General features: G+C 32.0%; 4 protein-coding genes across 4 annotated transcripts; all 4 read left to right on the top strand.

Moving 5' to 3' along the window:
- The first annotated feature begins 4,115 nt into the window (after positions 1–4,115).
- LOC110611141 lies at positions 4,116–5,800 on the top strand. Its single transcript, XM_021751284.2, has 6 exons — positions 4,116–4,589; positions 4,680–4,797; positions 4,923–5,098; positions 5,182–5,255; positions 5,359–5,508; positions 5,587–5,800. The coding sequence occupies exons 1-6, from the start codon at positions 4,199–4,201 to the stop codon at positions 5,725–5,727; spliced, it is 1,050 nt and encodes a 349-aa protein (XP_021606976.1). The 5' UTR covers positions 4,116–4,198; the 3' UTR covers positions 5,728–5,800.
- An 821-nt stretch (positions 5,801–6,621) lies between these two features.
- On the top strand, positions 6,622–8,201 carry LOC110611140. The gene is made up of 4 exons (XM_043954576.1): positions 6,622–6,992; positions 7,202–7,452; positions 7,524–7,694; positions 7,788–8,201. The coding sequence occupies exons 1-4, from the start codon at positions 6,629–6,631 to the stop codon at positions 8,106–8,108; spliced, it is 1,107 nt and encodes a 368-aa protein (XP_043810511.1). The 5' UTR covers positions 6,622–6,628; the 3' UTR covers positions 8,109–8,201.
- Positions 8,202–10,697: 2,496 nt separating this feature from the next.
- LOC110611369 (pentatricopeptide repeat-containing protein At1g05670, mitochondrial) lies at positions 10,698–12,655 on the top strand. The gene has a single exon (XM_021751658.2). It carries the CDS (start codon positions 10,788–10,790, stop codon positions 12,477–12,479), a length of 1,692 nt encoding a protein of 563 aa, XP_021607350.1. The 5' UTR covers positions 10,698–10,787; the 3' UTR covers positions 12,480–12,655.
- Positions 12,656–13,087: 432 nt separating this feature from the next.
- LOC110611370 (PHD finger protein ALFIN-LIKE 4) lies at positions 13,088–19,472 on the top strand. The gene is made up of 5 exons (XM_021751659.2): positions 13,088–13,575; positions 13,686–13,718; positions 17,311–17,539; positions 18,467–18,599; positions 18,949–19,472. The coding sequence occupies exons 1-5, from the start codon at positions 13,479–13,481 to the stop codon at positions 19,216–19,218; spliced, it is 762 nt and encodes a 253-aa protein (XP_021607351.1). The 5' UTR covers positions 13,088–13,478; the 3' UTR covers positions 19,219–19,472.
- Positions 19,473–20,219: the final 747 nt, after the last annotated feature.

The following is a 20,219-nucleotide window of genomic DNA, read 5'->3' as shown; positions in this document are numbered from 1 at the left end:
AAAAAGATGAGACGGTAGAGTTTTTTTTTTTTTTTTTTTAATTTATATTTTAAATGATGATTATACGGGACATAATTATAGATGCACATGAAAATTTATAGAATGTGCTTGTACTCTATAAATTGGGTGATTGTACTTGTGTCACTTCATATGGGACCCTAGCCTTTGAGCTTTTGTTGTGATTCTTTTGAATTTTAAAGTGTAGAAACTAGAAATCATAGGTTCAAAATTCATGAAAAACTTGGCATTTAACCATGGAGAGGTTAATTAATTAATCTCTCGAGTAGGAGGGGCACATAAAAATTCTTTACTATAATTCACTAAATGAGAAAATTATTTTGGCTGGTATTCAGTCGATTTAACTTAAAATTAAATTAAATTAAATAAATTAAAATTTAAAATTTTAATATTTATAAAAATTAATAGAAATTGAATCGAATTAAATTGATCTGATTCAGTTCATTTAATTTGATTTGATTAGTTAAAATTCTAAAATTTAATTCAAATATTTCAATCTTAACCTAATTTGTTTACATTATCAAAAATAATATATTAATATCATTAATCGATTCGATTTAATTTTTTTATTTTTTTTTTAATTTTTTCTCATTAAAATCAAACTAAATTGAAATAATTGAAATTTTTTAAATTAAAAATAGAACCGAATCAAAATGAATAAAAAATTAAACTGAATTTTTAAATTAATTCAGTCAGATCAATTTTTTTAATTTGAACCAAATACTGCTTATTCCTAAAAATTATTATTTAGTCTCTATAAATATGATAAATTCACTAATTAGTCTTTCTATTTTAAAAAATAATTTTATTTTAAAAAATTCACTAAAAGTTAGTCACTCGTTAAATATTTTATTATTTAATATCTATAATTTAAAAATTAATTAGTTAATCTCTAAAATTTTTAAAAAATTTACTAATTAATTTTTCCGCATTAAGAATATTTTAACTTTCTTTTATAATATTTAATATGTAGACTTTAAAATGTCAGAAATATTTTAATATATTTTTTAAAATAGAATGACTAACTAGTGAATTTTATTATAGTATATGAACTAAATAGATAATGTCACTAAATTAAAACTTTTAATTTAGTTTTTATTTTTAAAGTATTCAATATAAAAGTTAAAATTTTTTAATTTTTTTATATTTTTTAAATTTTGAATAATAAAATTTGTTCTTTTAATTTTATTATAATTATAGTTAAATATTTAAATTTATTTTAATAAAAAAGTTTACCACTCCTTTATAATATTTAATTTAAAAAACTTTAGTTACAATTATAATAAAATTAAAAGAATAGATTTTGTTTTAGCCATCATGAGTTTTTATTTATTTATTTTATGAATTTGATAACTGTGATCTTCCTCTTTTAATTAATCAAGTTTCAACAATTAATTTTTCATAGTTACTAATAAAGTTGCTTAATTAGTCAAAATAAATGATAAACTTTTTGCACGTTGCATGATTTTTTTCCAACATGGAAGCCGTTCATAATTTTGATGCAACTTTATGAGTAAGCCCATTTCATTTTGTCTATGTTGTTAAAAAAAGATTAGCATAGTTAAGGGTTTGCAATATTTTTGTCATAAAATTTCAAAACATTTTTATTACATTCTTTCTTTATTGTTTTATATATATTGGCTGATTCAGAAATTTAAATCAGGACTCAATTTTATTTTATAATATGGTATTCAATTTCATTAGAAAATTATATATATAAAAAATATAAATTATATTAATAAATCCAAAGCAAGATTCCTAAGAAATGGAGAAAAATAATCACTCTAAGTATTTGATTTTGACATAAAAACAACCGCTTTATCTAACAGAGAGACATGGTTTCTTGGATTCAACGTGACTGATAACCTTTGGATTACAGGAGATATTATCAAACCGCTCTTTCTTGAATGCCTATATACACGACCAGATGGACATTTTTCTCCTACTCTAAACTCTCATTTGTCTAATAACATTGCTCTCTAAATCAAGGCTGGAGTGGCTCCATTACGCACTCAATTTTACATTCTCATTACTTTGACAACTCAATTCATTCGGTTAAGAAGTTTAAGGATCTCAGCATGCATCAATACTATACCGACACTTGGCATGAACTAAGAGAGAAAACTGCCAGAAAACTCACACAGACTCTTGCATAATTACCTTGCAGTGCTTGGCTATCAATTTTTCAGATTGGATGATTCCAGAAAATACTTTCTCAGTTAACTCCAATCTGTTGCAGCAGTAGCCTGTCATCAGGACTTCAGCCTCTGGATGTCCACCAACTGGTAAAGATCACCTCTCAGTTGCTTTATCAGGGGAAAGCTTGTCCTATATTTTTGATTTTTTAGCACAAAACTAGATACAGAGATAAAAGTTTATTAACGAATGATATTATAACTAAAAGAATTGCACCACCTTCTCAGCTCAATTTGAGAATAATCAATCTCTGCTATGATTATATCTTGTTCATGCTCAGTAGTAGCCAGAATTCCTCCCAACTATCATGTCATTCACGTGCTGTTGTGAATTATGTCTACTCACACTAACTGTAACAATAGAGAACTGCTGTAAAATTAAGTATTCACTCATTGTCACGGGTCCTACTAGAGTGGAGTGGCCCCATCTACATAACCAGGTCAAGGTCTCGAGCAGGGGAATCAGTTGCTACGTACAACTGCCATTCAAATATTACCATCCAAATGATGTAAGAAACTCCTCACTGAAGAAGACACATCTAAGTAAAGATAAATCTGACACATGAAAACATAAAAGAAAATCATGCAAATCCTTCCAAGTGTGTACTGTGTTTTGGTAACTTTATATAATAAGCTGATTGAGCAAAGGACAGCAGTTTAGACCGGAAGAAGATGCATCATCATCTAAAGCAATTAATTAAATTAACTAAAAGACTAAAACTATATCCAACTTCATATGATCAAATGATCCATCCTTTGAATGCCTCAACTATCATTTAAAAGCATGATTTTGTTGTTTTCTTCCATTACCTAAATTTAGTGAACGTCCATGCAAAAGATGGAGTGCGAAGGGGTTAGCTATCTGTTTTCAAAAAAAAAAAAAAAAAAAAATACAGAAATTAGTTAATGTGGTTTTTCAGTGTATCCCGGGGATTATATCTGAAATTAGGAAAAATGGAAAGCAAACTGCAGAAAATATGGCCTGGATTGCTCAGGCTTGAAAGAGGAAGCCATTATTGGAGCAAGTAAAGGGTGGAATTTGAATTTGGGGTTAAAAATGATGAAATTGAAGGGAGTAGGATGTAGATGAGTAATCGATTTGGAGAGTGAAATGGAGGAGCGACGATGAGAGGGAGAGAAAGTAGAATGGTGGAGATTGAGATTCTTGGAGCTTTAACAACGATGATACACTGATGACTTCATTTCACTTTTGTTCTATTAGATTTGGGAAACTGAATGATTTCATTCATGTCTTGGCCAACAGAGACGGGCCAACAACTAGAGGAAACGGGAAAGCCTTCAACGATGTCGTTTCTTTCCCGAAACAAACCCCTTCTTGTCCATTGTCAGTTTCCGTTAGTCTCCCGCCCTTGGGCTCTGCTGTGGTACGAAATCCTTTAATTTATTATTAGGGTAATTAATAATTAAAAAAATTACTACTTGAAAAATTAATAAATTCTATTCTAAAAATGAAAATGGCATATAGTAAATGAAAAAGAAAAAATAAATTTATATTTGTAGGATAGAGACAATTTATTTCATATAAATAATTCTTTAAATAAATATTCAATTCTAATAATAATTTCTTAACTAATTATTAATTCTAAATGTCAAAGTTATAATATGACTTTTATTATAAAGATTACTATTTAATGGAAAAGAATAGTGAAATTATTTTATTTTTTAATTATAGTTAAAATTTTAAAAATAAAAAAAATTATTCAGTTATTAATTTAGAAATTCTTACATGTAAATATTTTTTTTAAAATTACTTCAACCGCTTAATCCCAACGGTCATCAACTGCCTCTCGCGCCTCTTGCCTCCTTTTTCTTCAAAAACCTGCCTTTATTTATCAAGTCATGAACTCTGTCTCAAATTTCCCTCTCTCTCTCAGGCACCACAATTTTCTGGTTATGGTGCTTGAGAGCCCTCCACTCCCCAGATATCCTCAAAACTATAATGCTGAATTCTACCGCAGTCAGCAATGGCGGATCCTCGATATGTTGTTCCTTATCATGACCCACACGATAGCCCCATTAACTACGAAATACTCAATTTTCTCAGAGATGCAAATCCAACTCTTGAAAATTTACCCTCCACTGATGAACCCACTTCACTTCATGTATCCAGCGATGATATTGTGAATCCCAATCTCTCTTTGGAAGATCCAATGATTTGGGATATTGTTAACCAGCCTAACAGCGGGGGACAATCTCAAGGAGAGGGTCCGTCGCTGAATCGCGAAAGAAGGGCGACGGAGAATTTGGAACAGCGGTATTTAGATGATGGTAAGCCTATTTCCGTTTGGCCACCACCAGCAATGCCGTTTCAGTGCACTTGTTGTCAAGTTCTTAGAGAAATAATCCATACTGACGGTGTGTTCCTTCGTCTATTTTTACATTTTTGGATCTTTTTCCTATGTTGAATTACTGACAAGACTTGTTATCTGCACTGGGAAATGGCAGGCAACTGCACTACAAAACTAGAAATTCATGGGAGATTGGGTATAATTTGCCATGCTGTCCTTGAGATTAAGGACCAAGTCATGTATGGTTCTTCAGAACCTCGATACCATATGTTTGAGTGAGTTTTAATTACTCTCGCTGTCCTTCAATTCAAATGTAATTTAATCACAAGGTGATTGATGTAGTGCCTCAGAGAGTTACCTGCAAAGATTCCATTTCCTTTTTAATATATTCTTTTATCAGTTTTTGCAAGAAAAGCATAGACAGCGTGAAGCAATTCCTGCAGCAGTATTGTAATGATCAAACTAAGGCTGGATACATAATGGTGCAAGATCCACTTTCAGTCTTCTATGAAGCGCTGTGTGTGGGAATGGAGTGGGATGAAAATCTGCAAAATGATTCATCTCCAGTATATTCAGGTCAGTGGTGTCTTTATCTTATGTGGATTGATACTTGGCAATGTCAGTAATTTTTAAAGTCTCTTGCATCTTTATTTTCTCAGAGGCGCAGCAAGCAGATCAAACGGAAGGAGGGAATGAGGCAGAGAGAGGTTCAAGAAGCACTTTAGCCCAACAGGTTGCAGTTATAATATTCACTAAGATTGAATAATACCCATTTGGGTGATGCTAATTCTAATTCTTACTTTGTTATTTTTTCATTGGATTGAGGATTAGTGCAGAGGGAAAGGACAGGGAGGTTGACACTGAAAGACTTTGAAGCATATTTCCATCTCCCTATTGAAGAGGCTGCAAAAATAATGAATTTGTGTCCCACCGTTGTGAAGAAGATCTGCCGGAGATATGGAATGACTCGGTGGCCTCATAGAAAGGTCTGTTTCCATTATTCTCTCTTTCACTTCTGATCTCTGCCACTTGTTTCCATATTACAATTGTTAATTTATGTATAGATTAAAAGCATCCAGAGGCAGATTTCAAATCTTAGAGCAAATTCCAACTGGAATGATCCAGGGGAACGGGCACGGGCACAAGCTGAGATCCAGCGGCTTGAAGTAGAAATATCCAATATTTGTTCTGGAGTCACAAATTGATTTTTCTCCTGAATGTAATTTCAGACCAATTACATTACAGGATTTGGCTAGATAACTAGGATGTTAATCAGGATTAGCCACATTTGTCTGTGCAAATTTAATTAATTTTGTCAGTTGGCATTCTTCTATGTTTGATGATATTATATTTTAGACATGGTTTGCTAGTTGGAATGAAAATGGGTAGGTATTCGCGAAAATTAAACTACCCAAAACCAAATTCGATTTATATGAGCAATATCTAAACTCATTCTTAATTCTATTAAAAATTAATTTAAATTATCCGATCTCGTTCTAAATTCGATTATTATTATTCGAATAAAATCCCAATATTTAGTTTTATATATTTTAATTAATAATTTATATAAAAAATATTTTTCATTAATTATTTTTATTTAAAAAATCTAATATTTTTAAAAAATATTTAAATTTTAATTTTTAAATAAAAAATATAAAAAATATATAAATATTATTATAAGATATATTTTTATATTAAATTAATTATTTATATAAAGGAGTTGAAGCTGTGTATATCTTATATAAAATCCAAATCCATGAAGAATATTAATTTTTAAGTTTGAATCCGTATTAAACTCTTATTACTATTTAAATTCGTGCTTTCGGATACCAAAAATCCAATCCGTTGTCATCCTATTTGCCATCCTATTTGCAAGCGTACAGTCAGATTTTCTTTGTCATTCCCGGAGTAGAATACTAAAATGTTTATTGTAATAGAAACCAATGGACCGTAGATGGTTGCATTGGAAATCTCGTTAGCGTTTTGTACCTAGCAAGAAATCTTTAATTCGACAACCTAGGAAAGTTCGTAGAATCTTTTCTCATTCGAGTAATAAGCTGAATGGATTCCATAGAAAAGAAATGCTGTATTTTCAAGAAGAAAGAAATGAGCAATACTCTAGTTTGTGTCAAAAAAGTAAAGCAAGAAACGCCTGAAGAATGGGATGAGAACATGCCATTGCCTGGAGACATCGTCGAAGGTTTTGCAGAAGATGACAATGGTGACGAGTTATTTCTGCCGGCTAAATCCAGGTCAGAGCTCAGTTCACAGCTTGGAAAACTTAGCCAACACGTTGATCCAATATGGCTGAAGGTTAGAAGAGGCGATGCTACGCTTAAACTCCGTGTCAACGTAGTGCAAGAGAAGAGTTCATTGCTGCATAAAAGGTTCTCCTTTAAAGCGGTGACCGATTATAGACATGTTGCAGTGTTGGGGGACTTGACCTCACAACAATGCAGAGAGCTACAAGGTCGCCGTTTCCTCATATGAATTTCACTTGTCATTTTGAAAATTTAAAAATAGCATTAAAGAGTATTTTAGACAAATTATTATAAATTTTTCTAAACTTAAGCTATTAATTAATCTTATTAATTTAATTTAGGTGTATAAACCTTAAACGACAGATATTGTGGGATAAAAGTGGTAGTAAATGGGACTTGATGCCATTTGGGTATGCAGAAATGAGCAGGAAGGTGGTGAATGCCGAGAGCGGATTATTCAGGGAGAAGGGAGTGAAGTATAACTGGAAGATGAAAACGAGTACCTATTTGCCAGACCAACAATCCAGCGTTGTTAGTTCCATTCTCTTCATGCCAATGCAAGGTGAAAATTTCATTGAAGCCACCACAGGCAGGTGCATGGCCTGGTTTTCAGCAGCAGTTTCTTCTGGGATCCCTCTTGTCTTTGTTAATATTCAAACAGAACTGATGGTAAACTAACCTTGGTATCTTATTCTTTAGCAAACACTGTTCCTTCTTAATTATTGAAGATAAAAACTCAGTTCGCAGGGAAAGAATCGATTTGGGGTGAACAGCAAAACCACTTTGCAACAATTCAGACAATGCATGGCATAAGACTTTGGTTTTTACCTGGAGTTGCTGAAGTTGTACTTGAAATGACATTGGAACCAGGAGAGCTGCGCTTTGGGATGGACATTAAACGAACAGACGAGGTAGAAATATTGTATAGGATTAACATAATTGCATTGTGGAAACCGTGATTGCTAATATGATTGTTGCTAATTTGAAATCCCATAACCAAACAGGGCTTCATCTGTGTGTATTCGGTGACAAAAGATTCGGCAGCAGATCGTGCTGGGATTCGGCAGCTGTATGAGGAGGCAAATAAAACAGATCATTTACTGGTAATCTCTAAATTACAAGGCAAGACTCTAATGCCTTCAAGTGTCTGCTTATCAGGGCTCATACATTGTTGTGATCATAATGAAATTAAACAGACTCTTGCTTCAGCTATTGAGCAAATGGATTCAATCCAAGTCCACTTCATGTCCTGGCCTAACCAAACTATTCCTTGCAACATTAAAGCTGTCGGTGCTGCAGCCCTCCAACCTCCAAGGGAATATTGAAAAATTGTAGCAAAGGAGTGATTTAGCATAATACAAGAACTTGTAATGATATAATCTCATATGAGGAAATTTTACTCCACACCTGAGTATATATATTCAATCAATCGATCAATACATTAACGTTGAAATCATAGTAGATCCGACTCGTAACAATATATTGGTGGATTAGTATTAGTTGATATTAAGGTGGCATGTAAGAATTATCCTCTCCTTTGAACCTTTTTAATGGAAACTACTAATTGTTTACAAGACAAAATTCTCATTTACACATTACAAGTGCGTAGGTGATGAAAATTACAACATTTGAATACTTGTTTTGAAGTGTGATGATGCACATGTCTTATATATATTTTAATTAAATATTTAGTTAAATGAAATATGAATACTATTTATTTGAACAATTTTAAAGATGATTCAAAATCAAAAAGAAAATAAATTGATTATGATTATGTGCAGGTTGATTGTTACCTCGTTGCAGGGTTAGCTGTCCGATCATATCCCTCAATTTTGTCAAGAATGTTTCAATTGCAGTGAGTCGCGCCTCTTAATTATCGGTTATAAAACTTTGTTCCGATACTTGAAACACGATAATTTACGGAAACATGATGATTTATACTCCATTAGGAGTTTTAACTAATATCATTAGAAATCGAAATTTCTTATTAATTTTTAAAAATTTCAAAGTGCCATCAACGATTAAGAAAATGACTATTTATAATAGTAAAATCTCTAATGCGAAAATTTAAAAAAAATAAGTTAAGATGTAAAATTGACCAATAGCCCTATGGCTCTTGTCGTATTTTTGAAAGTTATTATTTTTGAAAACTTATTGTGGGCCTCCAACGAATATCGTATGCAGAAATTAAGCCCTTTATTATTCATCCTTATTCTTTTAATATTTATATAATTTTAGTTTCTGTTATTGTTATTTTTTAATTGATTGATTAATAGGACCCGTTATTCATATTGTCAAGACAATATATTGATAGTTTAAATGTCTTTAATCCGTAATTAATTGAATTATTCAATAATAGATAACAATTAGTATAAATCACTAAGAAATTGTATGATTTAATTTAAACTTATTATGCGATTTAATTTCTTAAATAAAATTAGATCTCTCTAATTTTTTAAATAAATTTAATAGATGTTTTTTAAGTTATTTATTGACTAGAGTTAATGAGCGAATAAATTATTATTTATATATAAATTTATTATATAAAAAGAATAAATTACTATTTTATAAGATCAACTATTTAGTTTCTATTTATATTCCATTAAAATGTCATTGTATTTAAAAAATAAAAATATTTAAGGCTTCTATCTAAGGAAATATTATATAACTTTGAATTTAAAATTATAAAAACTAAATAACTTAAAATTTTAAGTCTAAAATGAGTTGATTAGGCTGCTTTTACTTACATAAAATAATTTTTTATTTTTCATTTCTATTTTCTAAAAAAACTGTAAGTTTCATTTTATATAGAAAATAAGTAAAAATATAAAAAAAATATGTTTATCTGTTAATAATAAAAAACCCATTTTCAAATTTAAAATAATAAAAAATCTCAAAACTTTCATAATTAAAAAATAAATTATTTATTTTAAAAAATTGATTAATTTTCCTTTATTTTTTCAATGTATTAATAATTTATTTTTAATAATATAATTAATTTTAAATATTTTTTAAAATAATTATTTAAATGTAATTATAAAAATATTATAATTATTTTTTCATCATTTAAAAAGTTATTGTTTTTCATTTTAGAAAACAACTAGAAAATAAAATTTTTAATATAAAGAAAAACCATGAAAAATATCTTAAAACTGTTTTTCAAATAATGGTTAACTGTTAGAAAGCTAGAAAATTGATTTTCCAGTTCTCCAGATGGTTCAGTTTTTCAAGAAAAATTTTCTAGAAAATTGCTCTAATTTTGTACAACATAAAAAAAGAGTTTAATTTTAAAATTAAGAATATTATAATTGTGTTTTAAATAAATATATAAAATTAATTTTTAATAAGATATAGACACTTCATAGTTAATTTTTTTTTTCTGGAAAATGGTAAACTATAATTAGATTTTTATAGTTTAGTAAAACTTACATATTAATTTTTATACTTTTTAAAGTCTGTTATTTAATTCTTATAATTTTATTAATTAAAAAATTAATTCATACAATCGAATATAATAATTTATTTATTTTATTTATAATTTAATCTCCATAATTTTATAAATTATAATAATTTAGTATTTATATATAAAATATATGCAATAAATTAATTTTTAAATAAATAAAAATATATTATACCTTATTGTGTTTAAATTAGAGGAAAATAGGGGAGGAAAGAAAATAAAGAAGGAAAATAATAAATTAAAATTACAATTCACTTCTCGAGAGGAAGCGGCGGAAAATGAAAGTATTTTAATTACAAATACGAAGGTAAAAAATAGTATTTTTATTATTTTAAAAAATTATTTTTCTCTCTTATTTTCCTCGGAAACTTTTTACTTTCATTTTCTTTCTTTATTTTTTTCCTCCCTAGAAAAAAAAATCCAAACAGAGGGTTCAGTAAAAAGAAAGTCGAGCTAAATTCGAGTTTATTTTTATTTTTAAAAAAAGCAAGCCAAGCTACACTACTATCTGAGACTTGAATTTTGCAGTTTCGTTTCGCCAACAATGGCGTTGTCAACTAAAACCCTAAGTTCCCCTACTCAGTTTCCTTACTTCACTTCACTAGCCACTGCCATAACCTCCTGTCTCCAATCTCTAAACCCACGAACTCCTGACTCTTCACGTATCAATCCAGCTCCTTTGAACCAATTCTCACAATTCTTAAACTCCCAATTAGTCATTGAAGTCATCAACAAACAAATCAATCCTTACCATGCCCTCTTCTTCTTCAACTGGGCATCAAATCCTCATCCTAATCCTAATTACTATACCCATTGTCAACAGTGTTATGTCGCCATTACTGATTTTCTCCTTTCTCACTCTCTCTTTTCTGTTGCCTCGTCTCTCCTTGAAAAATCCAACAAACTCTCTGATTTCATGGCTAGTAAATTTATCACAGCTTATGGTAATCGTGGGCATATTAAAGGTTCAATCTTTTGGTTGCACAAAGCGAAAACGATTGCAGATGGTAATTGCTTGTTTTCTTATAATGCTATTCTGAATGTCTTGGTGAAAGGCAATCGGATTAGTTTAGCCCAGTCATTTTTCGACGAGATGGTGAATGATGCTGCGGTGAAGCAGGATGTTTCTACTTATTCGATAATGATTAAAGGGTATTGTAAAATTGGCATGATTGAGAATGCTAGGAAAGTGTTTGATGAAATGTCCTGTGAGCCAAATGTGGGTAGTTATAATATTATGATTAATGGGTATTGTAAGAAAGGCGATATGGAAAAAGCGATTGGTATATTTTATCGACTCATGGGGAGTCGATATTATTTGCCTGATACAGTTACCTTTACCACTTTGATTGATGGGTACTGTAAAAAAGGTGAGATTGATAAGGCAATGAAGTGGATGGATGAGATGAAGCTTCGTTGTTGCAAGCCAAATCTGATCACTTATAATGCGATGATTTATGGCTTGTGTATGAGAGGAAATGTTGACAAGGCCAAGAAATTGATGACAGAGATGAGATTAAATGGATTGAAAGAAAATCTTGCAAGTCATATGAGTATATTAAGGGGCCTTAGCCAAACTGGAAAGTCAGGTGAAGCTGTTAACTATTTTAAGGAGATGATTGGAAAGGGAATGAAACCTGGTGCAAAAGCATATGGAATTGTTGTTACCGAGTATTGCAAGATGAGGATACCAAGTAAGGCAATTTCTCTTTTGAAGGAAATGCAGGCTGAAGGCATCAATCCATATGTTGCAAGTTTCAATGTGGTGTTCAGGACCCTTGTGGAGTTTGGGGAGCTCGATATGGCGATTCTTCTTCTGAAGCAGATGCCAGGAATGGGTGGCAAACCAAATTATGTCTCATACAGCATTGTGATTTGTGGCCTTTGCAGGGCCAGAGGTAGAATGCAAGATGTGGAAAAGCTTCTTAAGGACATGCTTCGCAATGGTATTGGCATTGATGGAACAATGTACAGTTCCTTAGTGATGGGATATTGTGAGGATGGAAATGAGCAAATGGCAAAACAGGCTTTTTATGAAATGATTGATAAGAATTATGTCATTAGGCTAGACAGCTTTACAATTTTTGTGAAGCAGTTTTGCGAAAAAGGTAAAGCTGTTGAGGCTGAGAAAATATTCAAGGAGATGTGTGAGAGATGTTCTGTAGTTGATGCAGAGAGCTACTCGAGGATCCTAGATGATCAGTTAGTGAAACATATGGCAAAAGGTGGAGAGTAAGTTCTTTTTGTTTCTTCGGTTGATACTGTTGGGCTTGGTAGGAGTCGAGGCCGCCCTGCCTGATTCAATCTAGATGCCATTGTCACCAGATCTAAACTAAAGAACACTAGCCGTCTTTGGAATGGAAAATTTTAATTTTTTTTAATTAAAAAAATGAGCTATAAACTTTGAAATGAGCATGTTTTCAATGTTGTGTCCAATGCTTGCCTGTTCACAAAACCGATGGACCCATGTGATAAAAGATTAAATACCATAAAAATTCAAAGAAGTTGATTTAACAATTTTTTCCAAATTTCAAATGGCCCTCTCGTCTCTATTTGTCGCAGTTTACCTCAAACTCTTACCGTCCACCAGGTGGGGAATACACTATCCTCTTCATTAGTGGGGTCCATTCCCAGTGCCATCTCAGAGTAACGAATCATATCGTGGGCCATTCTATCACGTGACAATATGAGAGTGGCAAAATTGGACCACCCTCAATAGAAATAAAAACTGGTCTCACATCCGCTGGGGCGAAGCATCTCTGGACCCACGCGATCCATGTGGCACCGGACTGACGGATTCTGATCGGTTACAGATAAGCGAGAAGTGGAGACAATTACCGTATCGTGCAACTTAGGGTTTGTGATTTCACTTCAGTATAATGCTCCATAGCATGGCACTCCGAGTAGAAGTAGCCCAAGTGGGGTGGCTGAAATTGTATATCCGGTTCCGGACTCTTCCCACTTTTATAAAATCCGGTTAATCCACCCATTTCATTTCCGATTCACATCTCCGCTCCACCTCTCTCTCTCTCTCTCTCTCTCTTTGTGAGAGAGGTCAAATATTTTTCCCTTCTTTCCCTCCTTTTACTCTTTTGCTCTTTGCTTCTCGATCTCCACTCCTCTCTTTTCTTGCCACACCTTTGAGCTCTCTCTTATCTCTCTCTGTCCAAAACAAAAAGCAGGAAACGCACTTTTGGCTTTGCGTTTCATTGCCTGGTGAAGTTCTTTTGCGGCCATGGATGGTGGTGCGTCGTATAACCCTCGTACGGTCGAGGAGGTCTTTAGGGATTTTAAGGGCCGTAGAGCTGGCATGATTAAAGCTCTCACTACTGGTATTTTTTCAAAAAAATTTTGTTAAAATTTCGCTTTTTTGGATGAGTTGGGGCTTTTCCAGTTCTACTTTCTATTATCGAATGTAATTTTCTTTTGCTTTGTTTTGCAGATGTTGAAGAGTTCTTCCAACAGTGTGATCCTGGTTAGGATTTTAGCTCTTTTATTTCTTTTCCTCTTTTTTTTTTTTCTTTTTTTGTTTAATTATGGTGAATTATATATTTGTTATATGTCTGCTATGTTGCTGGAAAAATGCAGGGAAAGAAAGTATTTTCTTCTATTTCTATTTCCATCACTTGATATGATTTAAGTTTCTTTTCTAAGTAAATTCCAGTAAGCCAAGTGTGCTGCTAGTGTTTCATTATAAGGATTAATGTGTGTGGTTTTAGTATCATATCTATTTTGGCTGCTGTTTTCTATATTTTGAACTTCAGGCATCAACTGTCAAGTGGATTGAATTCTTTTCTTGTGCACCTTAGCTGTATTACTATGTAATTTACTTGTTGATTCCATTTCTTTTGAATTTTGAAAATTTAATAACTACGCTAGTAATCTCTTTGTTATAGGATTTTGGTATGACTTTGTTTAATGTGAATGGCATGTTGCTTTTTCATCAAAACTATTTTAGGGTTCTTGGTGCTTTGGCCTGTACACTGTTCCCGCCATTTTTCTTTTGCATTGAAATCTAGGAAGAAAAAGACAGCTTCATTGTTATTTGTCCGGAAAGTTACCTGTGCATAGTTTTCTTGCGAACACCATGAAGCTTATTTATTGCTTTGTGTCGAGTAAATTTGGAATTGTGCAAAAAGATGATAATGCTTGTCTTTTGTGTGTGGCATTCTACTGGTGAACTCTGAGTGGGGTTACTTGAGTTATAAGCTTATCTGAATGTGCTTGAAACCGTCTCATTTATTGTATGTTTCGCCTTTGTTTATCTCCCTATATCTGTGGAATATCATTTAACTGTTGTGAATACAATTGAAGCATTATACTTCAGCTGGGAAAATTTATCAACCGGCTTGAAAGGAAAAAGTTATCAAGAAGCTAACAAACATCAAGTCAACTCTGAAGAACAAAATGCACAAATTTCAAATCACATATGAAAATTCACATTATTTTGTGGTAGATGATTAATGTGAGTCCAAGCTTGTAAATATTGCTATGATTTTTCCCCTTGTGTCCATAAGGGCTTGAGGTTCTATCTTTAACTTATTTTTTATGGCTAAAATTGTATTGTAAAATGTGAAGCATGCAAATGAGGAGAAAAGAATAATCTCTTAGTAAAATTATTAACCAGTAGTGTGCTTTCTAGTCGATTTAGTGTGGACTGTGGAGTAATTGTTGTTCTCTTCTCATAAAGAGAAGTAGAAAACGGAATCTAAGTGCATTAAATGTGTATGGAGAATTGGATATTATAGAGATTTAATTAGTTGAATAGTTATCATGATATCAATCAATAAATATTTGTAAGTGTGAAACTATCACAATGCTTACACATATACTGTAACCTTTTTTGGTTGAATGCAATACATCTATACTATTAAAGTCCCTGTATAGTCTCCCACTACACCTAAATTACTTGTAAAGACATATTAATTGAATTAGAGATGTGGCGTCCAGAATATGTGGCAAAAGGATAAACTAATTAGATTCTGTTTTTAACGCTATAACTAAAATGTAATTATCTTTTGAGCCTAGATACTTGGATTGGATTTTTTAGGAAACTGGGTGATAATTTGGCTGATTTTGCTTTGAAATCTCCGTTCCAGTTAAATAATAATTGTTTTGAGGGATCAGTTACACAAACTTCTGTTAGGAAATCAGAATGTCAACGTTAGGTATCCATATTCTGTATTGTCACTAAATGCCTTAGTAATGTAAGGCATACTTTGCAAAGAAATGTATTAAGGTATATTGCTGGAAGAGTGGCAGCAGTCATTAGTCTTGCAAATGCTTTTGTTGAACGAATAGGAAGAGAGTTAGTGATAGTGATTTATTTGTTCTACATTAATGCATTACCTATGTAGTATAATTGGACGGACATGTACTTCATTTAATAGATTCTCTAAACTACAGAAGTAAGTATTATAATGTTATGCTTATTTTTACATAAGATGCAATAGTTATTCAATGTTCAGTCAGCACATTTGCACAGTGCCATGAATGTAGATCTTAGGCATGGTAAGAAACTAAACCTTATGTCAGGATAGTGGTGCCATATTCAAATACTTGTAAAGAAGTTAGGAAGAATAGCCTGTGGGTTGCACTTAAAATCTAAAATTATCTGCCTTTGCTTAGAAGGATAAACAAGATGATCAAAAGGAAACTAACATTTTTTTTCTGCAAAATACTGCTTGGTTATGAGTAACTTACAAAAAGAACTTGGAGTTTTGGGAGTTCTAACTTTGTTACATTGGTAAGAACTTAAAAGATTGGGTATGTGAATGTATTGTGTGAGAAGCTGGACGTGGATTTTGGACAGTAACATATAGTGTTTGGTTCAATTCTCTGATTAGAATTATATGGAATTCAATTGAATTTCAAATAGAATTCATTTGAAATGAATTCCACTCTTTGGTTTGATATAACTTAAAATACAGAATTCAATTGAATCCCATATAATTTCTGTTTGGTTTAATTTCAAAATTGACATTCATTTGCTCCTAATTCCTAAATTACCCTTAAGAGTAAAGTGTGTATATATATATAGATATATTTTATATATATATATATATATATATATATATATAGAAAAAATCTTGTTCACCATATATGTATAATAATTAATCAATAATAGTAATAATCACAATCAATAAAATATAAATCCACTAACAATATATTAATAAAATCAAAATAAATTAACATGAGAGTTGATATTAGCATCTACTCTTGTGTAAAAAAGTTTCTATTCCATTCAACTAATTCAACATACTGAAAGTGTGAAATAGACGGCTGGTTGTTTACTAGTATTTGTTACTTTTATTTAATATTTATAAAATAATATAAAAATTAAAAAATATAATTATTTATTAAAATAATTTTTAATCATTTATTTTGATATCACTAATTTTTTTAATTATTTATTAATTTTCAGTTATTTATTTAATTAACTTGTAAAATAAATGATAATTGAAAGAAAAAGTTTTGTTATGGGCATTTTAGTCCACAAAATATTGTTAGGTAAGTTTTCTGGAATTCATTTCAAATTCCATCAAAACTTGAAGGAATTGGTTTTAGTTATAACCAATTCCATGGAATTCAATTCCTAGAATTGAATTCTAATTTCTCTCTAAATCAAACACACAAAACATGGAATTCAATTGAATTCCACAAAATTTGAGGAATTGGATTTGAACCAAACATAGTGTAAATGTTTGTCCTTTTAGTTGGTTCTTCCATTTGATCAATGTTTTTATGTATGGCTTAGATTTCTGTTGCTCAGCTTTTCTTATGGTTCTCAATTTCTGAAATGTATTTGGCTTGATTGCTTTGATGTTCAGGTGACTGCTATGCTTAGATGATTTAGTTTGAAGATCCATGCGAGATTCTTTCTTTGTTCTGTCTTTTTGCTTTCCTTTTTAATACATTTTATACTGATGTCTCCTATGCATGTGTGTGTAGCTTTCTGCGTTACTTCATTTTCACTAATAAAAATAGGCTTTCAGCCCTGTTTATTATTATGCTAAAAGCTAATATTAATGATCAATGTGGCATTTATGTGAACTTTCTGATGACAGAGAAGGAAAATCTTTGCCTATATGGATTTCCCAGTGAGCAGTGGGAGGTCAATTTGCCCGCTGAAGAGGTCCCTCCAGAGCTGCCAGAGCCTGCTTTGGGTATTAATTTTGCCAGAGATGGAATGCAAGAAAAGGACTGGTTGTCTCTGGTTGCTGTTCACAGTGACGCATGGTTACTTGCTGTGGCTTTTTATTTTGGAGCTAGGTTTGGATTTGACAAAGCTGATAGGTAGTTCTTTCCCCTTGCAGAACTTATGGAATAGCATTGCGGAACTTCTCTGTGTGGATGGATTCAGATGCTTTAGCAATTGTATAAAGTCTATTGTTCTACCTTTTTACCTAGTTAACCATAAAATTCAAAATATCTGCCTCAGTGTTTTGATTAATTATTTGCTTTTGTACCGCTGGATGTTGTTGACCCACTAGATTTCTTTAGTATCTGGTAAATATTTTCTTTTTGCGGCTATAACTACTGTACTTAATATCTTGATTCATCTTTTGGCATATGAATGTTTAAGGGAGAAACAGAACAACAAATTTATCCTTGTCTTGGTAATGGTTTATCTATTATTTTGGAGTCCTCATCTGGCTTGCCTTGAGCATGAAAAGATTTGTAGAACAAGAAAACTGAACATCTCTTTGAAGTAAATGATTGATGCAATTTTTTTGAAGTAAATGATGGTGATTGAAGGCCTTCTGTTTGTGAATCCTGTGCTTCACCGACTGAAAGACAATGGTTTGTTCTTTTGCTGTGTGGAAAAAGGGAAGGCATTACTTATATTATCTCTCTGTGGGTTCATTGCTTGTTTATTCATTTTCATAATTTTGTTTAAATGGTTAAGTTTATCTTCTCTTGTTGCACTTATATAATTAATCAATTGGGTAAATTTGTATGTTCCACTTACTCTCTTTCTGTACTTGCTTTGAGGCGGTTGAAAGACAACCAAAGGGGAACTGGCTTTAGTTGTCACTCTAGGCTCCAGGAAAAGAATTTGAATCTTGATTCTTCATTCTATTGGTTGCTTTGTAGTTTGCTAACTAATAGCTGAAAACTGCATTCCTTACAATGCTTCTATGAACTCTTCTTTGTGAATATTTATTCTGAGTTTGACATTTACTCTCCTTTAAATAATATCTTGTTTGGTTCATAATGCAGGAAACGCCTTTTCAACATGATAAATGAGCTTCCAACAATATTTGAGGTTGTGACGGGAACAGCCAAGAAACAAGTAAAGGAGAAGTCCTCAGTTTCAAATCATAGCAGCAATAAATCGAAATCAAATTCTAAGGTAATTGGGAAGTGCAGCCATGTATATTTTCCAGTCAAATGGTATAAATTGGAATAATACCGAGAGAGTTTTGTTTTGGCACGGTATCTGTAGAACAAGTTAGTTCAGTGCCATGGTTTTTTACGAAACAGGGACCTGGGGAAAATCACATTTTGCTCCTCTTTATAGATTTGAGATCTAAATTGGCTTTTGAAATTAAAAGTGACTCTTGATTGTTTAATTAAAATTGTAATTATTATTCTTAAGATGTCAGATCCACAAGTGAAATAATTTGGTATTAATGCTTCCTATCTCTATATGCTTCAGAAATTTAATTTGGACATCTAATTTTCTGTATTGGCATGTGCAGCGAGGATCTGAGACTCAGGGCAAGTATTCAAAGGCAATGCAAACGAAGGATGAGGATGATGAGGGCGTGGAAGAAGAGGAAGAAGAGGAGCATGGGGAAACATTATGTGGTGCTTGCGGAGAAAATTATGCATCTGATGAGTTCTGGATTTGCTGCGACATTTGTGAGAAGTGGTTCCACGGGAAGTGTGTTAAGATAACTCCAGCTAGAGCCGAGCACATTAAGCAGTACAAATGCCCATCTTGCAGCAACAAGAGAGCTCGACCTTGATGGAAGCTGGGGAGCAGATCTGTGTATTATTGGCATGATGGAGCTGCTAACTGTGTAGTAGGTGAGGTTTGTTATTGGTAATGGTCCCTTAATGTAGGAAATCTTATTCAAATGTTATGTGTAGGATGCAAATGTGGTGTCTATTTCTTCATAAAAAATTAGGATATTTATAAACTCAGATTGGGAGAAGCGCTTGTTTTATGTTTGGTGACTTTGTGTTCATATGCAATCTGTCCAGTTCTTCCTGATTGTAACCTGCTTTTTCTTTGGTACAACAAGATCTGGCTTTAGCTTCGCACTTGCAACAAATCAAGGACTTTTCAAGCAGGTTTGTAGTGGAAGGAGGAACTGAAGGAAATGGCAATTGCTTTGTAATTGTCAGAAATGTTGACCGACTTTATTAAGTTCCGTAGTCTTTGGATCCATCTGGACTATGCGAAGGAAATTTGTGGCCCAGTTTTTGCGGAGGCTTTCAAGAGTATGAATAAATTAATTCAAACTAATTTATTATTTCTGTACGTCCTTTGGGAATTCGAGGCGAGAGTGCATATGTGGTTAAATTCAGCTTGTCGCCAGGTGGGCCTACCACCCATATTCTAATTACGAATTATATTCCCTTTCTGGCAAAAGGCCGACAGTAAAGTAAGCTCCGATGTCTCAGAGAAATCAATGCCAAAGCCATGGGGAGCAGAGCAGAGCACAGCATCCATGGTGGAAGGATCCATTGTCTTCAGTGTCCATCGCTCTCCTAATTAGCAGTCGTCGCCCTACACAATGAGTAGGCTATTGACCCACATTAAGTTAGAATGTAAAATCCTGGCTTAATATTTACTTACATTTTTTTACCATATAAAATTAATTCATTAACCACTTAAATTAAAACAATACCTAACTAAACATTTAAATTTATAAAAATTATAATAATTAAATATAAATTAATAATACTGCATAAAAAATAAAAAAATTTACTTATTATTAATTATACTTTAAATTTTATTATA

Source organism: Manihot esculenta, chromosome 3 (assembly GCF_001659605.2).
Source record: "Manihot esculenta cultivar AM560-2 chromosome 3, M.esculenta_v8, whole genome shotgun sequence".
Lineage (NCBI taxonomy): Eukaryota > Viridiplantae > Streptophyta > Magnoliopsida > Malpighiales > Euphorbiaceae > Manihot > Manihot esculenta.
The sequence above is the reverse complement of the archived record's forward strand: the minus strand, read 5'-3'. Positions and strand labels throughout refer to the sequence as shown.